The sequence below is a fragment of the Theobroma cacao genome, chromosome 2 (genome assembly GCF_000208745.1).
Source record: "Theobroma cacao cultivar B97-61/B2 chromosome 2, Criollo_cocoa_genome_V2, whole genome shotgun sequence".
Taxonomy (NCBI): Eukaryota; Viridiplantae; Streptophyta; class Magnoliopsida; order Malvales; family Malvaceae; genus Theobroma; species Theobroma cacao.
In genome coordinates, this window is record NC_030851.1 from 7,085,741 (window position 1) to 7,104,626 (window position 18,886).

General features: G+C 34.3%; 3 protein-coding genes and 2 pseudogenes across 3 annotated transcripts; 3 read left to right on the top strand and 2 right to left on the bottom strand.

Annotated features, from left to right (window-relative positions):
- LOC18608284 lies at nucleotides 8,054-8,923 on the bottom strand (annotated as a pseudogene).
- On the bottom strand, nucleotides 12,455-14,387 carry LOC18608285 (annotated as a pseudogene).
- Nucleotides 15,342-16,770, top strand: LOC108661000. The gene is made up of 3 exons (XM_018116578.1): nucleotides 15,342-15,353; nucleotides 15,479-15,557; nucleotides 16,236-16,770. The coding sequence occupies exons 2-3, from the start codon at nucleotides 15,537-15,539 to the stop codon at nucleotides 16,563-16,565; spliced, it is 351 nt and encodes a 116-aa protein (XP_017972067.1). The 5' UTR covers nucleotides 15,342-15,353; nucleotides 15,479-15,536; the 3' UTR covers nucleotides 16,566-16,770.
- On the top strand, nucleotides 16,766-17,573 carry LOC108660999. The gene is made up of 3 exons (XM_018116577.1): nucleotides 16,766-16,967; nucleotides 17,069-17,221; nucleotides 17,311-17,573. The coding sequence occupies exons 2-3, from the start codon at nucleotides 17,078-17,080 to the stop codon at nucleotides 17,533-17,535; spliced, it is 369 nt and encodes a 122-aa protein (XP_017972066.1). The 5' UTR covers nucleotides 16,766-16,967; nucleotides 17,069-17,077; the 3' UTR covers nucleotides 17,536-17,573.
- Nucleotides 17,595-18,568, top strand: LOC18608286. Its single transcript, XM_018114870.1, has 6 exons — nucleotides 17,595-17,730; nucleotides 17,810-17,881; nucleotides 17,966-18,037; nucleotides 18,122-18,193; nucleotides 18,278-18,457; nucleotides 18,503-18,568. The coding sequence occupies exons 1-6, from the start codon at nucleotides 17,707-17,709 to the stop codon at nucleotides 18,566-18,568; spliced, it is 486 nt and encodes a 161-aa protein (XP_017970359.1). The 5' UTR covers nucleotides 17,595-17,706.

The window sequence follows — 18,886 nt, forward strand, 5'->3', positions numbered from 1 at the left end:
TTTTTAAAATATAAATAATTAAATTATAAATAAATATTAATATTTAAATTATTAATTATTAATATTTTAAATAAATTATCAATTATTAATATTTTTAAAATAAAATAAAATAAAAATTAATCATAATAGTATTTAAATTAAATAAAATATTAAGATTTAAATTATTAATATTTTTATTAAATTCTAGATTATTAATATTTAAAAAATCTAATAAAAATAAAATCTCATATAAATAATAAAGGGTGTTTTTCTCTTTTTATTTTCTATTTCTTTCTTATTTCAAAATTATTGTTACCAACCAAATACTACAATAAATCATAATAATTATTCATGTCTTATTCCCTTTGTCATACCAAACTAAGTAATAACTATTCTATTATATTCCTACCTCATTCTATTCTCATATAATAACTATTTTATTCCATTTCTATCTATTCCGTCAACCAAACGTACCATAAGTTTATAAGTAATGGTCTACTTTCATTTTTTAAATTGAAAAGATGCACTTATAACAAGTGATACTCAACTAGGTACAAAAGTCAAAATAAGTATGTGGCTCTTTGAATAACTACACACCCCTAGAAGTAGGCATGTGACTCTTTGAATAACTACATATTAGGGTCAAGGTATGCATGTGAGGTTGCTATAGCCAGTTCTTGGAAAGAATAAATTATTAAGAATAACTTTTCTTGATAAAGGCATTTTAAAAATAACTTTCAAAATAAATTTAACTATTTTTAGTCATATTTAGCTATGACTTAACAAAAACACCATTGAAACTATTTTAAATAAATTAAATCATTCATTACAATTTCTTCCTATTTGTGCTTCCGACTTCTCTCTCTCACCATCCCACTCTCTCTAATTTTATCGATTTTTCTCTTCATCATTCGTTTGCTATGGTCCCAATTTCTCTCTCCCGCATTTTCATATTTCTCCTTTCTATTATTTCAAGATACCAAGCGATGGTTTTGATATACTTGGGTGGGTGGCTATTTGGAGAATTTGATTTTTAAGTATTTTGGATAAAATTAAAATGGTAGAAATGATCACAGATATTTAAAATAGCTTTTAATTGGATCAATTTAGGACCTAGACCTTAACAAACTCAAAATTTTGAAATTTATAAACCTAGGTCTTGAAAAGAAATTTTTTTCAATTTTTAGTCGAAATAGATATTTTAGTTAAAAAAACTTGTGTTTTGATTTATGAAAATATATTAGAAACACTTTAATCGGTGCCAAATTATAAAAAAAAAAACAAAAAGAAATGAAGAGTTGAGAAGATTTAAAATTTTGGTTCGTAAGTAACAACAACATTTTAAGTATTAAAAATATAACAAAATATTTTTGAATATAGCGTGTAACAACAATATTTTTTCAACATGGAGTACAACAATAATATTTTTTTTAATATGGCACGTCACAACCTAATCATGGTGTGTCACATGTTTTTGTAAATGACGTGTAACAACTTAATTATAACGTATCACATATTTTTGTACAGGATGTGTAACAACCTAACCATAGTGTGTCACATATTTTTGTACATGGCGTGTAACAACCTAACCATAGCATGTCACATGTTTTTATACATGACGTGTAATAATCTAACCATGGCATGTAACAACCTAATAATAACATGTCATATGTTTTTGTACATAGCATGTAATATGTTTTTGTACATGACTTAGCTTGTAATAACCTAACCATGATATGTCATATGTTTTTGTATATGGTGTGTAACAACCTAACCATAGCATATAATATATTTTTTTACATGACATGTAAAATCATGACGTGTAATTTTATTAAGGATAATTTGTCTAACTTGACTAAAAATAATTAAAATTATAAAAGAGTTATTTTTAAAAATATTTTATCTATAAGAGTCATTTTTAAAAATACCCCTTCTTGAAATCCCTCATGTGGAGTTGCCAAGGTTGCCAGCTCTTGGAATTTCTCTTTGAATACGTACCAGGGTTTAGGTAGGCATGTGGGGTTGCTAAGGTTGCCAGTTCTTGAAATTTCTCTTTGAGTAACTATATAGCCAGTTCTCGAAATTCCTCATGTGGAGTTGCCAAGGTTGCCAGTTCTTGAAATTTTTCTTTGAGTACATACTAGGGTCGAGGTAGGCATGTAAGGGTGCCAGTTCCTGAAATTTCTCCTTAAGTAACTACATACTAAAGTCGAGGTAGGGATGTAAGGTTTCCAATTCTTAAAATTTCTCGAATCAATGAAGATTTTCTATCATTGCACCATGTTTATCCTCCATTAACCAAAAACATACTCGAAAAGCTTTTTTTAAAAAAAAAACTATAAAAAGTGAACCTAGATGTTGAAATTAAAAAAAAAAAAAAAACCCTATAAAAGCGAATCTAAATGTTGAAATTCAAGAGTGAAGTAAAATTTGGAAATAATGTTAAAACTTCTAAGTGATGTGAAATTTGAAATTGGTGTGATAAACTTCCGAGTAATGTAAATTTGGAAGTAAGTGATATTAAAATTTTCGAATGGAGAGAAATTAGAAAATAATGTAAATTTCAAGTTATATGAAATAGGGAAGTGAAATGATGTTAAAAGTCTAAATTAAGAGAATTTTGGGAGTTGATATTAAAAGATAAAGTAAAGAGATGTCAAAATTTCCAAATAAGGAGAATGATGTTAAAATTCTTGAGTGAAGAGAAATTTGGGACTGATGTTAAAAACTTTCAAGTGACATGAAATTTGAAATTGGTTATTCCAAGTAATATATATAAACTTTGGAAGTGAGTGATGGTTTAATTTTCAAGTGAACAGATACTTAAGAATAATGTTAAAAGCTTTCAAGTGATGTGAAATTGGGAAGTTAAGTGATGTTAAAAGTTCCGAGTGAAGAGAAACTTGGAAGTGATGTTAAAGAACCTTCCAAGAGATGTCAAAATTTTCAAGTGAAGAGAAATTTCAAAATGATGTTAAAAATTTCAAGTTATATGAAAATAATGTTAAAGAATAGATTTTAAACTAACAAAATAGTCTCTTTTCTGTTCAAAAAATTAAAAAATATTTTCAATCGAGTAATCTCCGCTCTCTGTCTTGGGGTTTTTGTTGCTGTGATGGGTTGTCTTGTTTCTAGCGAGTCTGGTTCGGTGGGTTGGGCTGACCTATGAAGATTTGCTGCGTTGACGATTGGCATACGAGGTATAAAAGTATAGCTTGTCGAAAAGATTCTCCACTCTTTAATATGTCTGCAATGAAAAGAAATCATTGAAAGTTATGATGTGGATATGAACAAGGTTTTGTAGAACTCCAATGATCTTTCACAAAATATCAAACAGGAACTTGTGGATGCAATTGAAATTCATGAATAATTGGCTTGGCCAGTGCATTATTGCTTCCAACATGAATGATGGATATTTCATCACCTCTTAGCCAAACAAAAGTTTGAGGACATATGTCTACCAACACTCAAATTGAATTATCCTTGTCAGGGCTCACATTACGTCTCAGTTCTTTTGGACCTCAAGATTATATCGTAACGTCCCAATCCTTTAATTTGGACCCCAAGATTATGTCGTTACGTCCCAGTCCTTTCATTTGGACATCAAGATTATATGTCGTTACGTCCCAGTCCTTTTGGACCTCAATAATCCAGATTATGTCTTCTGCTATTTGTTCCTCGCTGCTCGAATAAAAGTTGAATAGTCCGACAGTAGCGACATGGTTTTCCTAAGTAAAGACGACATAAAAATTAGAAACGTCATTGTACTGAGTTGAGTAGTAGTTTTCGCCAGTGTGTAAAATGCCAGGAAAGATAGGTTGCTCTGAGAAGGAAGAGTGTAAAATGCGAGAATATTATTTACAGAAAAAAAAAGGAGTTTTTTTCTAAATTGAGACTTGACCAGTCTGGCCAAATAAAGAGAGAAATTAGAGAAAAGAGCCAGAACATAATGATTGGAGATAGTGAATCAGATTGTCAATGGCTCTGTTTATATGATGCATGGTGAAACATGTACATGGAGTTTTGGGTCGAATGTCACTGGGTAAATGATCCTCTGCACCTCGATGCTCCCATTTCATGTCCACTACTACGTGTTAACGAAAATTCCAGGGGATATTCCATCTTTCTCTACTGGTTTTACGTTGTTATTCCACATCCAACATCAGGTGGGATATCCGTTATGTGGTGCATAATCAAATATGTGATCTAAATCTAAAATCAATTAACAATAGGTAGAATGACTCTTATTATATTTATATGCTCAAAATACCGTCAACTTAATGATGTGGAATTCTTTTTATCACCACTCTAATACTCCCATTTATATATAGAATCAACAACTTATCATGTGATAACTTATTACGGTAGGAATAATAATAAAAAAGATAGTGTATGCTTTGATACCATGTTTAATTTTTTAGGACAGAATTCAACTTAAAACCAATTATCAATAGATGGAAACACTAAAAAAAAAAAAAACAGATTTTTTTCGATGGAAAAAATTTCATTAGAAATTTCTAACGGATTTTCAACGGAATTCTAATTGAAATTTATTTTAATTTTTTTCTGAATTGGAAATCCATTGAACATTTTTTTGGCCAACTATAGTCTCTTAAGTAAAAATCTTTATATGATTTTCCAATGAAAAATTATCCATTAGAAATTTGTCGGAAGTTTAAAGCGTAAAAAAAAATTAAAACTCGTTAAAGTTTCCAACAAAATTTTTTGTTGGAAAAAGCTATTACCAACAGAATTTTTCAACGGAATGTCCGTTGAAAAATTCTGCCAGTAATACTATTTTTAAAATTTTTTTATACAAAATATATTAAGAATTTTATAAATTTTATTAATCCTTTATAAAAAATATATTAATAAAAGTAAATATATACATGTTGAAGTTTATAATATTAAAAATTTAAAGATATTTTCCTTTACTTATTTTTTTATATTTTTGGGTTTAAGAAGTCATTAATTACAAATTAATAGTTCCAAATTCATTAATTTTATTAAATTAAAAAGTTTATAAAAAGAACATAATAAATTTTTTAATTTTATAAAAATACATTATAAGATCTAATAATAAATTAAACAAAAAGTAATAATACTTTATATACATACTAATATTAGTTAATATAAAGTAAAAAGACATATATATATATATTTAAACTTATTAATATAATATATTTAATATATATTAATTTATTATATGTATTTATACAAATTAGAATAATAGCTATGAAATAATGACTTACAGTGATAGGATTGTGATTGTTTTATAATAGAATTAATGACAATTTATTTTTTTGATAGTGAATGATCCTTATTATATTTAATAAGTGATATTAAAATTTTCAAGTGAAGAGAAATTTAAAAATGATGTTAAAAAATTTCAAGTTATATGAAATTGGGGAAGCGAAATGATGTTAAAGCTCCGAGGAAATTTTGAGAGTGATACTACAAAGTAAAGTAAAGAGCTGTCAAAGTTTTCAAATAAAGAGAATGACGTTAAAATTCTCAAGTGAAGAAAAATTTGGGAATGATGTTAAAATCTTTCAAGTAACATGAAATTTGAAAGTGGTAACTTTCAAGTAATATAAAATTGGGAAGTGAGTGATGTTTAAATTTTCAAGTGAAGAGACATTTGAGAATGACGTTAAAATTCTCAAGTGAAGAGAAACCTGGGGATGACATTAACAACTTCCAAGTGACGTGAAATTTGGACGTGACAGTAAAATTTTCCTAGTGATATTGAAATTTTTGGATATAATCTTGAAAATTCTCAGATGAAAAGAAGCTTGAGAATGGCCTAAAATTTTCCAAGTTTATAAAAAATCTAGTTCCCAAAGTTAATGCAATTTTTTTAATATTCTTATTTATTTTTGCTAATTTATAAATAAAAAATAATGTTCTTGTTCAGTTGAAAAAAAAATTAAAATCACATGATTGGAGCGGTAGCAGTTCGCTTTCTCCGAGTGTATGCAATTAAAATTCATAGTACTATCTGACATTTTTGTGGTTCGTGAATTAATTGGCTTGGTGCAGCATTTCCCCACATGTACTGTAAGCCAAATAAATTTTGTGGAGATATATATATCTATTTATTTTCACTCAATCGAGAGCAAACCTGTGCGACTACCACAAAAATATATATTTTGTAATTATCTCAAGTAATGAAAATATTCTCGATGCCTTTGAAAACAAAATATCCTTGAGAAGGCTCCACCGTCCCAGTTGTTTTCTGACCTCAAAATTATGTCCTTTGCTATTGATTCATCTAAAAGTTGAAAAGTCCGACCGTAGTCACATGATTCATGAGCCAATTAAAGATGACAAAATAATTTGAAACTCCAGTGTACTGAATTGAATGGTAGTATTCGGTGGCTAAAAAATGTCAGGAAAGATAAGTGTCACGTCCCAAGTGCACGGATTTAGGACATAATTAACATATACCACATCTATAACTTAATTTCTTATAGTCAAGTGTCGGTTTCAAAAAGTACTGAAAAAAGTTAAGTAGTATTTTTAAAAGGGCAGCACCTCCAAATGGTTGGTTAACCTTAAATACAGATGCAGCATTTCGAAGATCATTAGGCTTGGCAGCAGCTGGTGGAGTGTTTCGAGATGGCGGTGGAGACTGGTTTGGTGATTTTTCGGTCAAGCTAGGTAGATGCGCAGCTTACCGAGCTGAGTTGTGGGGTGTTTATCCAGGTCTAACCCTTGCTTGGGAATTGGGTTATCGCAAAATAGAGCTCCAAGTTGATAACAAGTTAGTGGTGCAAGCCATAATCTCCCTCAAGGGTAATCCGTACTCAAATTCAGATTTGATTGAAACTATCTAAAATCTACTCCAGCGTTAATGGGAAGTAAAAACACGATACATATTTAGAAAAGGAAACACTCTCATTGACTTCTTAACAAACAAAAGCTTATTCATAGAAGAAGATTACAAATTTTATGATGTACCACCCATAGACACTATATCTTTTCTCATGAAGGATATGTTAGGGATTAATTTTTCTCATTTAATTAGTGTTTAATAAAACTTCTTTTAAAAAAAAAAAGGGTCTAAAATTATTCATGTGAGTTATAGAGATATGGGCTTTGCACAAGCCGTCTGCGTGTTTATATTTGATCTGTGTGCCTTATGAGAAGAATCCTCGGGGGCCTTCCTTCGGTCAAGATAAGGTCTGCATAGTTGATTAGAAGCAAGGACTCCTCCCTATAAGTATGTAAGGTAATAAATATCATATTAAAACAAATGTAATATCTTCAAAAAAATCTCTTCAAATTTTATGGATTACAGAATCTTGAGTCTTCAAATATAATAAAAACACAATTCTCTAAAAAAAACTAAATTTTCATTTATCTAATAATTCTTCACTAACCAAAATAGAATACTCATATCAAAGCTTATACAAGAATATAGGCAAATGCTAATCTTGCTAACCAAAGTTCTCATTGGATAAATTTAATTTCCCAAAGATGCAAAAATATCAAAATTTGTAAAAATGATAAAAATTAAAAGAATGAGTACAACGACTCAGTAAGTAAATGACATCACTTCAGCTAGATTAAGTATACTTAAAACGTCTAAGTCAAAATATTATTAATTTCAAAAATATATATAGATATTAAAACAAAATTTGAGAAATCTCATTTAGGATCATATTGTTTCAAAGTTACATTTTCAGATAATTGACAAACATAAATTCACAATATTTCAAATTTTAGAAGTTTCTTGTAACATGCTATAGCCACACTTAAGCCATGTGATATAAGTCATAATCATAATAGAAACCATAAGCAACCCATGTGATATAAGTCATAACAACATCAAAAACCACAATTAACCCTAATAACATAAATCATAAATATATCAAAAACAACTATTGATTGTACTGAATATATATATATATAAATCACTATTCTAATAGCACAGTTTGAGCCGATCTTTAATTATAAAATACATGTCGATATGACCAATAATTAATTTTTATTGGCAAAATCATAACATAATCTTACTAGAAACCAAAATAAAATGTTTTTTTTTAAAAAAAATAGGAAGCGTAATATTAAAAACCATTAAACAGCAACAACATTGCCCATAGACTAGAAAACTCAATATCACATAGAAGAGAGATAAAGAGATGGGATGAAACAAGAAAGGGAAGCAAAGGAAAAAAACAAAAAGAAAAAAGATGAAGGAACATGACCCCCTCAAGAAACAAAAACCACAACATTCTGCACCAGCCATTGAGAACCGACAACCTTAAAACATGTCGGATCAAAACAACACGTGAAGTGCCCTGGATCATAGTGGGCCAATTTCGAGCCACGGTACAGCAACGGCACCTCACTGTTGTGGTTGCTGGTAAGCTCCTGGCTGCTCGTGACTCCCCGTGCTACATGTTAGGGTCTTGGGGAGGAGGTGAATGTCCATATGCTTCAAATCCTTGAGCATATCCATAATATCCACCATTCCACTGGGCCTGATCTGGTTGGGCCTCTCTGCTTGAAGGACTAGTCCCCATGAAAGTCGAATGTTACTTCCTCCAAATATGGTACCATTCAAAACTCAAAAAGCTTACTCGGCGCCAGTCCTGTTAGCATATTGAACAAAACCACAATGGTTGTTAGCAGGAATTTTTACATGAACTACCTCACCAAGCTGGCTAAATATTTGTTTTAATTGGTCTTCAGAAACACTGGGATCCAAACCACCAACAAATATTATGGTATTATTTGGACCATTCTCGCCAAGATATCCTTGAGTATTCTGGTAAGAAGCTTTCGGATACTGCTGACCAGTGGCTGGCTTCTTATTAGTAGCTGGTCCAATCCTCATTGCTCTTGTTGAACAATAAATCCCGTTCACTTCGGTCATGGCACGAATCTGCTCAGTTTCATCACCAAAGTTCACAAAGCCATAACCTTTAGACCGTTGTCACGACCCGAAACTCCCATCGAGTCCGTGACAACCGCCGCGAAGCCTTGACAGATATTCTTCTCCCGAATGCCTTTTGAGACCTCGCAAGACTTTTGTACCAGTTTTTCCATTCCTCTCTCTTTCTTCTTTTTTCTTTTTGAATAATAAAATAAAATAAAGATATTAATTAAAATAATCTATTTTAATGTAAAACAATATATATATATATATTTTTGAAACATCAAAAATTAATTTTCTGCACATAAAAATAAAATAAATTTATACATACTGTAATATAAAAAAAACTGGAGTATGCAATTTAAATTACAATAACACGTGGGCCCCCGAATAACTGAGAAGGTTTAAGTCTATAACCTTGCTTTTTAGGATGCAACTTCGAAATTTACTTCTCGATGCAATTGACAGTCTACTGCCTATTATGAGCCTGAAAAATGTATAGAAAGAAGGGGTGAGATTATAAAATCTCAGTGAGTAGACAGACATCATCAAAATAATCTAAAACCAAGTAATAGGAGACAATTAAAATAATTCATCCCAACCCATGTAAATAATTGGATTTCATCCAACTACTCAACATGGCTTATGTACTTTTCAAAAACTTAGCCCTTGCTAAAATCCATTCTCGGGGATACCCCGCGAAGGCATCCTACCGAGACCGCCAAGGCTGTTTATTGTCACACACACAAATACATTTCACCTCTGACAACACAGCCGTTCCTTGGCGTTGGCTGAGTCTCAGTTTCACGTGGTGGCCAGCGTGAAGTGTACTCAAATCCTACTTCGGGAGTTATCCTACGCGCCTCTCCAATCGAGGTAAGCTCAATAATTGGGAACCGTGCCCCTCTAATTAGGTTGGCCCACGGAACCCTCGTTACTGCAGTGCCCACTTTATAATCCACCAACCAATAAAATCACAATAGTATGACATGGCTCACTTAACACATTCAAGGCAAATCAAAGCAGTTCACTTATTCTTAAAATCATAAAAATAACCAGTCATACCCACATTTATTATAAGCCATTTAATGTAAAATCATAGATAAACAACACAATCATAGTATAGGTCTCCAATTACTCTATTTTTGAAATCATTATTAAATTTGTAAAAATTTTATAAAATTATTTTATAAAATCTCATTTTCCCATAAAACACAATAATTTTTCAATTAAACCATTTTTTCATAAAATCACACATTTAAATAAATCTACTCTAGATAATTAAGATGATAGTAAGTTTACTCACTGTACTAGGAGTAGATATACTCCTATTTTCGATCCTCGGGTGTAGTTTTTTTTACCCGTATCAGATAGCTCATCACCTATCCACAATACATGACACAAAAAAATTCAATAATTTGTGTCAAATCAATATATATTATTTCAAGCTCTTATCCATGCGTATGCACTAGATAGGGTGTGAAATGTTTGGACAATTGCTTAATCACAGTGTCCGACCTAACTCGCCTATACACGGTGTAAATTTCTAAAATCTCCAATTCAACTCCAAGTCCATCCATTTCAATTTCAATTATCCAATTATATCCACAATACCTCAATGACTGTGAATGTGGTCCAATTTATCAGTTCGGACCATAAATTACGCTTTTACCCCTAGTGGGTAAAAATTTCAATTTTTTGCACAAAAAATTCCCATTTAATTTCCAACCTCATAATTCATCATTTTTCCATCTAATTCTCTTAAAATAAAGTCAACCTCATCCTCACACACCATTGGCTAGATTCGGCCTAGAGAAATTCATGGAGAAAATGAATATTTTTCTTATTGTTTTACTCATAAACATGCTAAACTAACACTAAACACTAACATAGTTCAAAATCAAATTAATCTAACAACTTTCTCTCTCTAAACCCTTATGATCAGATTTGAATCCATCATCAAAACACATAATTTAACCATGAAAAATAAGGAGAAATGCATGGAAATGATAAATCTTAAGCTAAGCTTGAAAAATCATACCTTTAAACACTTCATTCCTTGAAAAATCACACTTTTTCTTTGAATTTTCTCACTCTAGGATTTGTTCTTATTTCTCTCTCTCTCCTGCTGGTTTTGGCTGACCCTCCAAATGAAGAATTCTGGAATTTTCAAGCCTTTTAATAGGCTTAATAAAATATTATTATTTTATTTACTTTTTGAATATTTTATTTTTTTATTTTTTGTAGCCATCTTTTTGACTTTTTTTTCTACCGCTCAATCCTCTTCACTTATCCATGTCTTCCATGAAATTTCTAGACTTTTCTAAAGTTTTGGTGGAGTAAATTTTTAAAAATTACCCTTTTGCCCCCGTAAAGTGAAACATTACGTTTTTACCCCAAAAATTGAAAAATTGCCTATAGACATATTTTTCATCCCTTATACTCATACCATTCTCCAATTTGTCAAATGTGATCTAAATTCTCTCAAAATCTCAAATTTTATCCGTGGGTGAAAAAATTATAATTTTGCCCCTAGATAGTAAAAATTTCGGTTTGACTCCGAATTGATCCTCGAACTCCTAATTACCATTTTGAGTCATCCCTGAACTGTGAAACTCTTAATTTCATCTTAAAATTCCTATTTGAACTAGTTCGAGGCTTAATCGACTCAATGGTACCATTAGGGGCAATATCGTCTTTTAACGATTTTTCGAACTTCTTAAATATACAAACATTCCATCGAGCATGTGAATGACATTATAATTATTTTACAAAGCAGGGTTTGACAGTCCTGTAGTCCTATCAGTGACAACTTTGGCACCCCTCACAGATGGGTAAACAGCTTTAAAAGTCTCTTGCAACATATAATTTGAAACATCCGCGGCCAAATCCCTACAAAGATTATGTAATCAGGACCCTCATCTTGCCTCTTTTCTCCATATCCGAGTGCCGCACAATTCAACTTAAAATTCTGCTCAGAATTCAGCATTGGCACCCCACTATACAATTGCAAAACCCACTCCACTACCTCACGTGACACAAACTCGATAATATTCACTTTCACCAAAACACATATCAGATATATATATATATACAATTTCTCATATCTGTTTCAAACGAAATATTTTATTTTTGTATTCACAAAGATATTTATATAAATATATAATTAAACAAAATCATATTCAAATTTCAAAATAAGAAATTACACTTTGTAAAATTTACATTCTAGCCAAACATAGGGAAAATCATATATATACACACCAGGTGCTCAAGATGACAGCTCTACGAAATGGGAAACAACAGCCAGAATTAATGATATTAACAACTGGCTTTCTATTGTCAAAAAAATGCATTCTTTCTCACAGCAATCAGCAGAAGGCCACCAAATGAAAAGGTGGATTAGTCTGTTAACGAAAGGAAAGCAGCTGTCCTCTTTGATGGATCTATCAAATTTGTTAGTAAATTCAGTTTTGATTTTTTTATATTTTTTTAAATATTAAACAAGTAAAAGAATTTTTTAATTTACTGTTTGAAAGTGAACTTGACAAATCATGTAAGTGACTGATTATATTCTTTTGATGTTTTCACACCTTAAAAATTAACTTCAATGTGAATTTAAATTTCATATATTATGTACAATATATTTTGTCTTATGATTTATTAAATTCATATTGAACATGTAAATGTTTTCTATATATATATATATATCACTACAGTAACTTAAACTCTAACTCGGTCCGATCCCTTTAATCTTACCGTTTTGCAAGCTTCTTTAGCAACGATGGCTTCTGCAAGTAGAGTTCAGTTTATTTCACTCTAACCGTATAACCATCAACATTAATGGGCAAGGATGTATCACTCCGCATGATGATGACAACACTCACTTGGGAAATAGTGGAGCTGACCCTGGCAATTTGAGCTTCAAGTACAAGCTTCATGGAAGGGACTTTCAATGTTTGTTCTTATCCATTTTTAAGTGATTTATATGCTTTTCTGAGACAAGGACGTTGGTGAACAGTTTCTCCAAGTTCTGGGAGGAACAGCCACCAGGCCTGGATGCCTCCTCGGCGTTTTTCTTCCATTCCATGGCCTTCGCCTTTATCTCTGCACCCTTTTCTCCTTCCATTAACTCCCTAACAAGCATCTCCACTTTATCTCTTTTTACATTGTTATCAACCTCCATGCCAATTCCCCATTCCGTGCAAGCAAACCGGCAGTTGGTTTGCTGATCTGCAATAAATGGCAAACAAAGTATTGGCACACCAGCAGATAAACTTTCGATGGTTGAATTTCATCCCATGTGAGATAAGAACCCTCCTATTGACTGGTGCTTGAGGACTTGTTCTTGTGAACACCAGCTCGCTAACATGCCTCTATCTTTAGTTTCGGAGACGAATTCAGGTGGCAAAATCGTTGCCTTACCGGTGACAAGATCAGGCCTTATAATCGACAAAAACTGCTTTTTGCCAATAGCTAGTCCCCAAGCGATTTCTATTAGTTGTTCGGGAGTCATTACTGCGACACTGCCAAAATTTACATACACCACAGAGTTGAGTCTTTTTGAATCAGGCCATTTGATACATTCAGTTTGTTCAGTCCACAGATTTGAAGCAATAGGTTTCAATTCATGATCATCTCTGATCTGATCAACAAGTAAGTGAAGAGGACCGATGGTGTAAATGGGAGGAAGAGTGGCCGGGAGACCATCCAAAGCGTCCTGTTCCAACGAGTCAAAAGTGTTGAAAACGGTAGCCGAAGCTCTATAGCCATCCGGTGGTTGCCTGAGGATAAAATTTAGCATCTAATCATTCGGCTCTGTGGTTCTAACGTCGCTTGGAAGATCTCTGAAACGGATATTTCTAATCCCAGGAATCCAATCTATAACAGTTTCTAAATATTCCTTTGTTATAACACTTGCATCTGCAATTTCGAACAAATTAAAATTGTGTCAAGAACTGTAAGCAACAAAATCAAAACAGAACACCCTAGCTAAACAACATCGTCATTCCTTCACATCAAACCACGTATAGAAATGTTAAATTTTGATTTGATTGATCCGTAGAGAGCACTATACCTGTAGCAGGGGTTAACCCTTCTTCAACCAAACGTGGAATCTGGGCATAGCAAAGATTCGCGCAAGCTCTGGTTGTACAAAAACCTATGTCAGAGATGCCCAATTCTCTAGCTGCTTTGATAGGGAATTGCAAGCCAATATCCGAGACAACACAGGTGAGGGGCGGGACAATTGAAGATGCGAGTTATTGAGCTTATAAAGGAGATTACGGAACGGGGCAAAGCAATTCTTTGCAATGGAGTCGCATAAAGAACGAATGTCTTGGGCGGCATCAGCATCAGATGGTGGGAGGTCATCTCGGATGGTTTCAAAGCAAAAATCTGGCAAACCATCAAGTGAATTTGGACCTCTAGATTTGCGAAGGCGTTTATGGTTGTACTCAGTGTTGACAAAGGTTATGTAAAAGCCTTTATGGTGGAGGAATTTTGCTAGCTTTAGTATTGGATTTAGGGGATTTTTTTTTTAAGCCTTTATAAATAACGTGTTTTTGTAAATAACCGTCAAGATACTCTTAACTGTTTTTAGCCATCAGAAGAGATTTTGGGACAAAAATGCCCTTAATGGGCCGTCTTCGTTAGCGTACACTTTCAAACAGGCAAAAAATGGGAGAAAAAAAATAAATATGCAAAGATTGATTGTGCAAAATATCCAAATTTTTTTTCCGAAGGTTGTGCAAAACAAAATAATGTTGCATGAGATGGGTTTTCAGAGATTTGGGACATGGCATTCAGATAATAAGAAAAGAGCTATATTAAATCGAACGAGGAACAGGTCGTCATGAATGGAAAGGTTGGCTAATGATGTGAAACTAGAAATCCTTGATACGATGGTGAATTGAAAGGAGAAAGATGTGAATCCAAAGCAGGAAATGGTCCTGCTATAGCAGGCCATATGTTAGATGGCTGTCGCAGGGCAGGGTTTAGAGTTTGTGAAACGTCATGTTGGAAATGTGTGAGACAGCACCGCTCAGAGTTGGTGAGACGCCATGGAGGGAATCTGTGAGACGCCAGAGTTAAGAGTTGGTGACACGCCATGGTGGGAATGTGTGACACGACAGCGTTGAGAGTTGGTGAGACGCCATGGAGGGAATCTGTGACATGCCAGATTAAGAGTTGGTGACACGGCACGGAGGGAATCTGTGACACGCCAGCATTCAGGATTGGTGAGACGCTATGGATTGAATCTGTTAGACGCTAGAGTTAAGAGTTAGTGACACACCATGGAGGGAATCTGTGACATGCCAGAGTTCAGAGTCGGTGACACGCCATAGTCATGTTTAGAGTGTGTGACATGGCATTGCTTGAAAAGTTGACACGCCATGGTCATGGTTTAGAGTGCTTGACACGGCAGTGCTTGAGCAGCTGACACGTCATGGTTTGAAATAGAGAGAGAAAAAAAAAGCAGGCAGTTAACGTGGTAATCCTTTGAACTTCCATTGTATTAATTTCCCTTTTTCAGAATAAAGAATGCCATTTTTCATTTTAAACAGTTATTATTCAAAATTTGTAACGTCTGTGTGATTCATTTCTCATTCCTACTAGTACCGGAGTGTTCGAGAAGGCTCTTTGCAAGCGAAACGAAACCACAACACCAGTAAAAATGTCGGCCATGAATGAAGAGGTCAGTGGGTCTCAAATTGGCAACATTCTTGTGTTCGTTAATTTTTTGGTTTTTCCCTGGGTTTGTTTGATATGTTCGGGGTTTTTTGTTTTGTTTTGCAAATGTTTAGACTGTGTTTCTTGCTGGTTTGATGGTTGTTGTGGTTAAGCCATAATGGTTTTGGGTGTTTACCGTGTGACGCCATTGTTATTATAGTTAGTTATTAGTGTATGACAGCATTTTACTTGATACGCATAGTGTGTGACAGCATTTTACTTGATATGCATGTCGTGTCACAGAATTTTACTTGTTATGCATGGCGTTTGACAACATTTTACTTGTTATGCATGGCGTTTGACAGCATTTTAATTGTTATGCATGGCATTTGACAGCATTTTACTTGATATGCATGTCGTGTCACAGAATTTTACTTGTTATGCATGGCGTTTGACAGCATTTTACTTGTTATGCATGGCATTTGACAGCATTTTACTTGATATGCATGACATGTCATAACCTTTAACTTGATATGCATGGCGTGTCACACCGTTTAACTTGTTATGCATGGCATGTCACAACATTTTGATTGCAATGCATGGCGTGTCACAACATTTATTCCTTATTTATATCTTCAATGTACCTTGTTGCACATGACTGCTTAACTCACTGGTGTATGTGTGCCATATTTTACAAATCCAGCACAGACAGTATGAGGATCTTGACAGTTTGTTGATCGTGTCGAGGGAGAAGTGGGCGTTCAACGTCGCAATTAACACTCACTGTAAGTGGTCGCAGTTGCATTACATCACAAAGTCTCTCCAACAAAAGGAGGAGTACGATTCAGTTAAGTGTACCTGCTTCGGAATGCTCCTAGACGTCTATCCACAGGGGTACTTTTACGCCGGTCTCTTGCACAGCATCATGATTCGTCGGATCACTGAGAGGCAGTCAATGGACCACGAGCTATGGTTTGCCATTGGCAAGAGCAAGGCGCGGCTATCAAAGCAGGAGTTCTGCCTCATCACCTAGCTAAAGTTTGGTCCAATGCCCGATGTGTTCAGACAACCGTACGACGTAGCTATGGATGGAATTCATGCAAGATACTGGAACGAGCAGGACAGCGTTAAGCTGTAGGCTTTGCTTGATACCTTCCGCGGGGGTAACTTTCAGCGACCAGGAGATGCGACCAAGATGACACTCATCTTGATCCCAAATAACATTTTATTTGGTTAAGACTACCGTAGACGGGTGACGCCTTGGTTGCTGTCATTGGTGGAGGACATCGACGCTTGGAATGTCTTCCCATGGGGGCATTATATTTGGAAGCTGACCTTGGACGACCTTTTGAAGGGGTTCGAAGTTCCTGACTTGAGCGTGACAAAGGAAACTCGGTTACGCTACAACATTTACGGATTCGCATGGGTGATACAGGTACTAAAACGTAATATTTTTTAGTTTCCTTTCGAACAAAAAATTTATGGGTGCAGTCGTTTATGATTGACGGTATGATAATGGTTACATTTGACATGCAGTTCTGGGCAATGGAGGCAATTCCAACCCTCCGAAAAATAGTTGCCCTCTCTGGTCCGAAAGATAACGTCCACCCACGAATGTGCAGATGGGATTGCAATCAGAAGCCAAAAGACTTCTACAAGACAATTCAGAAGTTAGAGTCATCTGACAAAGTAAGTGAACAACTGCTAATTTTTGCGTTATATTTGTAAAATAATTTTTCCTATTCGATAATGACAATATTTTATTTGTTTATTCACAGTTGTGGGCATTGGAGACTTTGGAACCCACCGCAGATAAGGCCTTCCGGGAGTATTTTGTGGACCTTGATGTCCCGTTATCGGAGGGTAACGAGTACGTGCCAATAAGGCACATGGAGGATTGGTCGGATTGGGGCTTAGGTGCGAGGCAAAAAAAGGAGAAGCTTGAAGGAGAAAAGAGCCTCTGGTGGCACGAAGCGGATGCGCACCTCCGCTGCTTTAGTTGATGAGTTGATGGATGAAGGGGACGACCATGGTCAAGGCAGTGAACAACCGGTAAGGACAATTGTAACGGTTTTGTGTTCTCTAATTTCATTTGTGATTATCGAATAACATTTCTGTGTTTGTAGTTGGACCATGGGCCGGCAGCTCCAGAACCACCCACCGATCCTCCTCAGATGCAGAGTGGAAATGACCCATCGGTAAGATCGATTCTAACGGTTTGTGTTCTACATTCCCACATATGTTTATCGAGTAACATAGTAATTTATGCAATTGCAGTTTACGAAAGCGAGGACAGGTCCTCAAGCACCGATCGATCCAGCCCAACCGCAGACAGCTAACGAGCCGGCGGTAAGGATATTAAAGTTGTAACGGTTAATGTTCAACAATTCTAAACATAATTATTGAATAACACAGTTATATATGTAATTGCAGTTTATGGAAACGACAACAGGTCCTGAAGCATCTATCAGTCTGGCTCCATCGCAAACTGCTAACGAGCGGACGGTAAAGATATTAAAGTTGTAACAGTTAATGTTCAACAATTTCATACATGATTATTGAATAACACAGTTAAATATGTAATTGCAGTATGCGGAAGCGACGACAGGTCCTGAAGCATCGATCGGTCAGGCTCCACCGCAGACTACTAACGAGCCGCTGGTTAGGATATTAAAGTTGTAACGGTTAATGTTCAATAATTTCATATATGATTATTGAATAACACAGTTATATATGTTATTATAGTTGACCCAGTCGAGAATAGTCAATGTCGGAGCAGTCACAACCCGTCAGCTCCGACAGATCATTCGCAAGCATGAAAAAGATATGTTGGAGCTAAAGGTTTCAATTCAGTCATTGAGTGTAGCAATGCATACGATTGAGGACCGTATCGTTGGTTGGATTCTTGACGGCCTTAAATCACAAGTACGTTATTCTATCTTCACTTGTATTTTGATGGTTTACGTTTAGCAACTGTTTAGACTGTGTTTTCTTGATGGTTTTGCTGGTTTTGGGGGTCAAGTGGTAGTGGTTTAACTAGTTTTTGGTCATTAGCGGGTCAAGACATTTGTATTATAGTTAGTTGTTGCCGTGTAAGCTTTAGCGTGTCACAATATTTTACTTGTTATTCATGGCGTGTCACAACGTTTGATTTTCATATGCATGGCGTGTTAGAACATTTTGCTTGTTATCCTTGGCGTGTCACCAAGTTTATCTTGTTATGCATGGCGTGTCACAACATTTTAATTGTTTTGCATGGCTTGTCAGAACATTTTGCTTGTTATCCTTGGCGTGTCACCAAGTTTATCTTGTTATGCATGGTGTGTCACAACATTTTAATTGTTTTGCATGGCG

Coding starts and splice junctions, on each gene's coding strand:
- LOC108661000 (XM_018116578.1), top strand. CDS start 15,537: ATGTCGGCCATGAATGAAGAG. Junction 15,558..16,235: donor TGTCGGCCATGAATGAAGAG/GTCAGTGGGTCT, acceptor TTACAAATCCAG/CACAGACAGTATGAGGATCT.
- LOC108660999 (XM_018116577.1), top strand. CDS start 17,078: ATGGAGGCAATTCCAACCCTCCGAAAAATAGTTGCCCTCTCTGGTCCG. Junction 17,222..17,310: donor AGTTAGAGTCATCTGACAAA/GTAAGTGAACAA, acceptor GTTTATTCACAG/TTGTGGGCATTGGAGACTTT.
- LOC18608286 (XM_018114870.1), top strand. CDS start 17,707: ATGCAGAGTGGAAATGACCCATCG. Junction 18,038..18,121: donor AAACTGCTAACGAGCGGACG/GTAAAGATATTA, acceptor ATGTAATTGCAG/TATGCGGAAGCGACGACAGG. Junction 18,194..18,277: donor AGACTACTAACGAGCCGCTG/GTTAGGATATTA, acceptor ATGTTATTATAG/TTGACCCAGTCGAGAATAGT.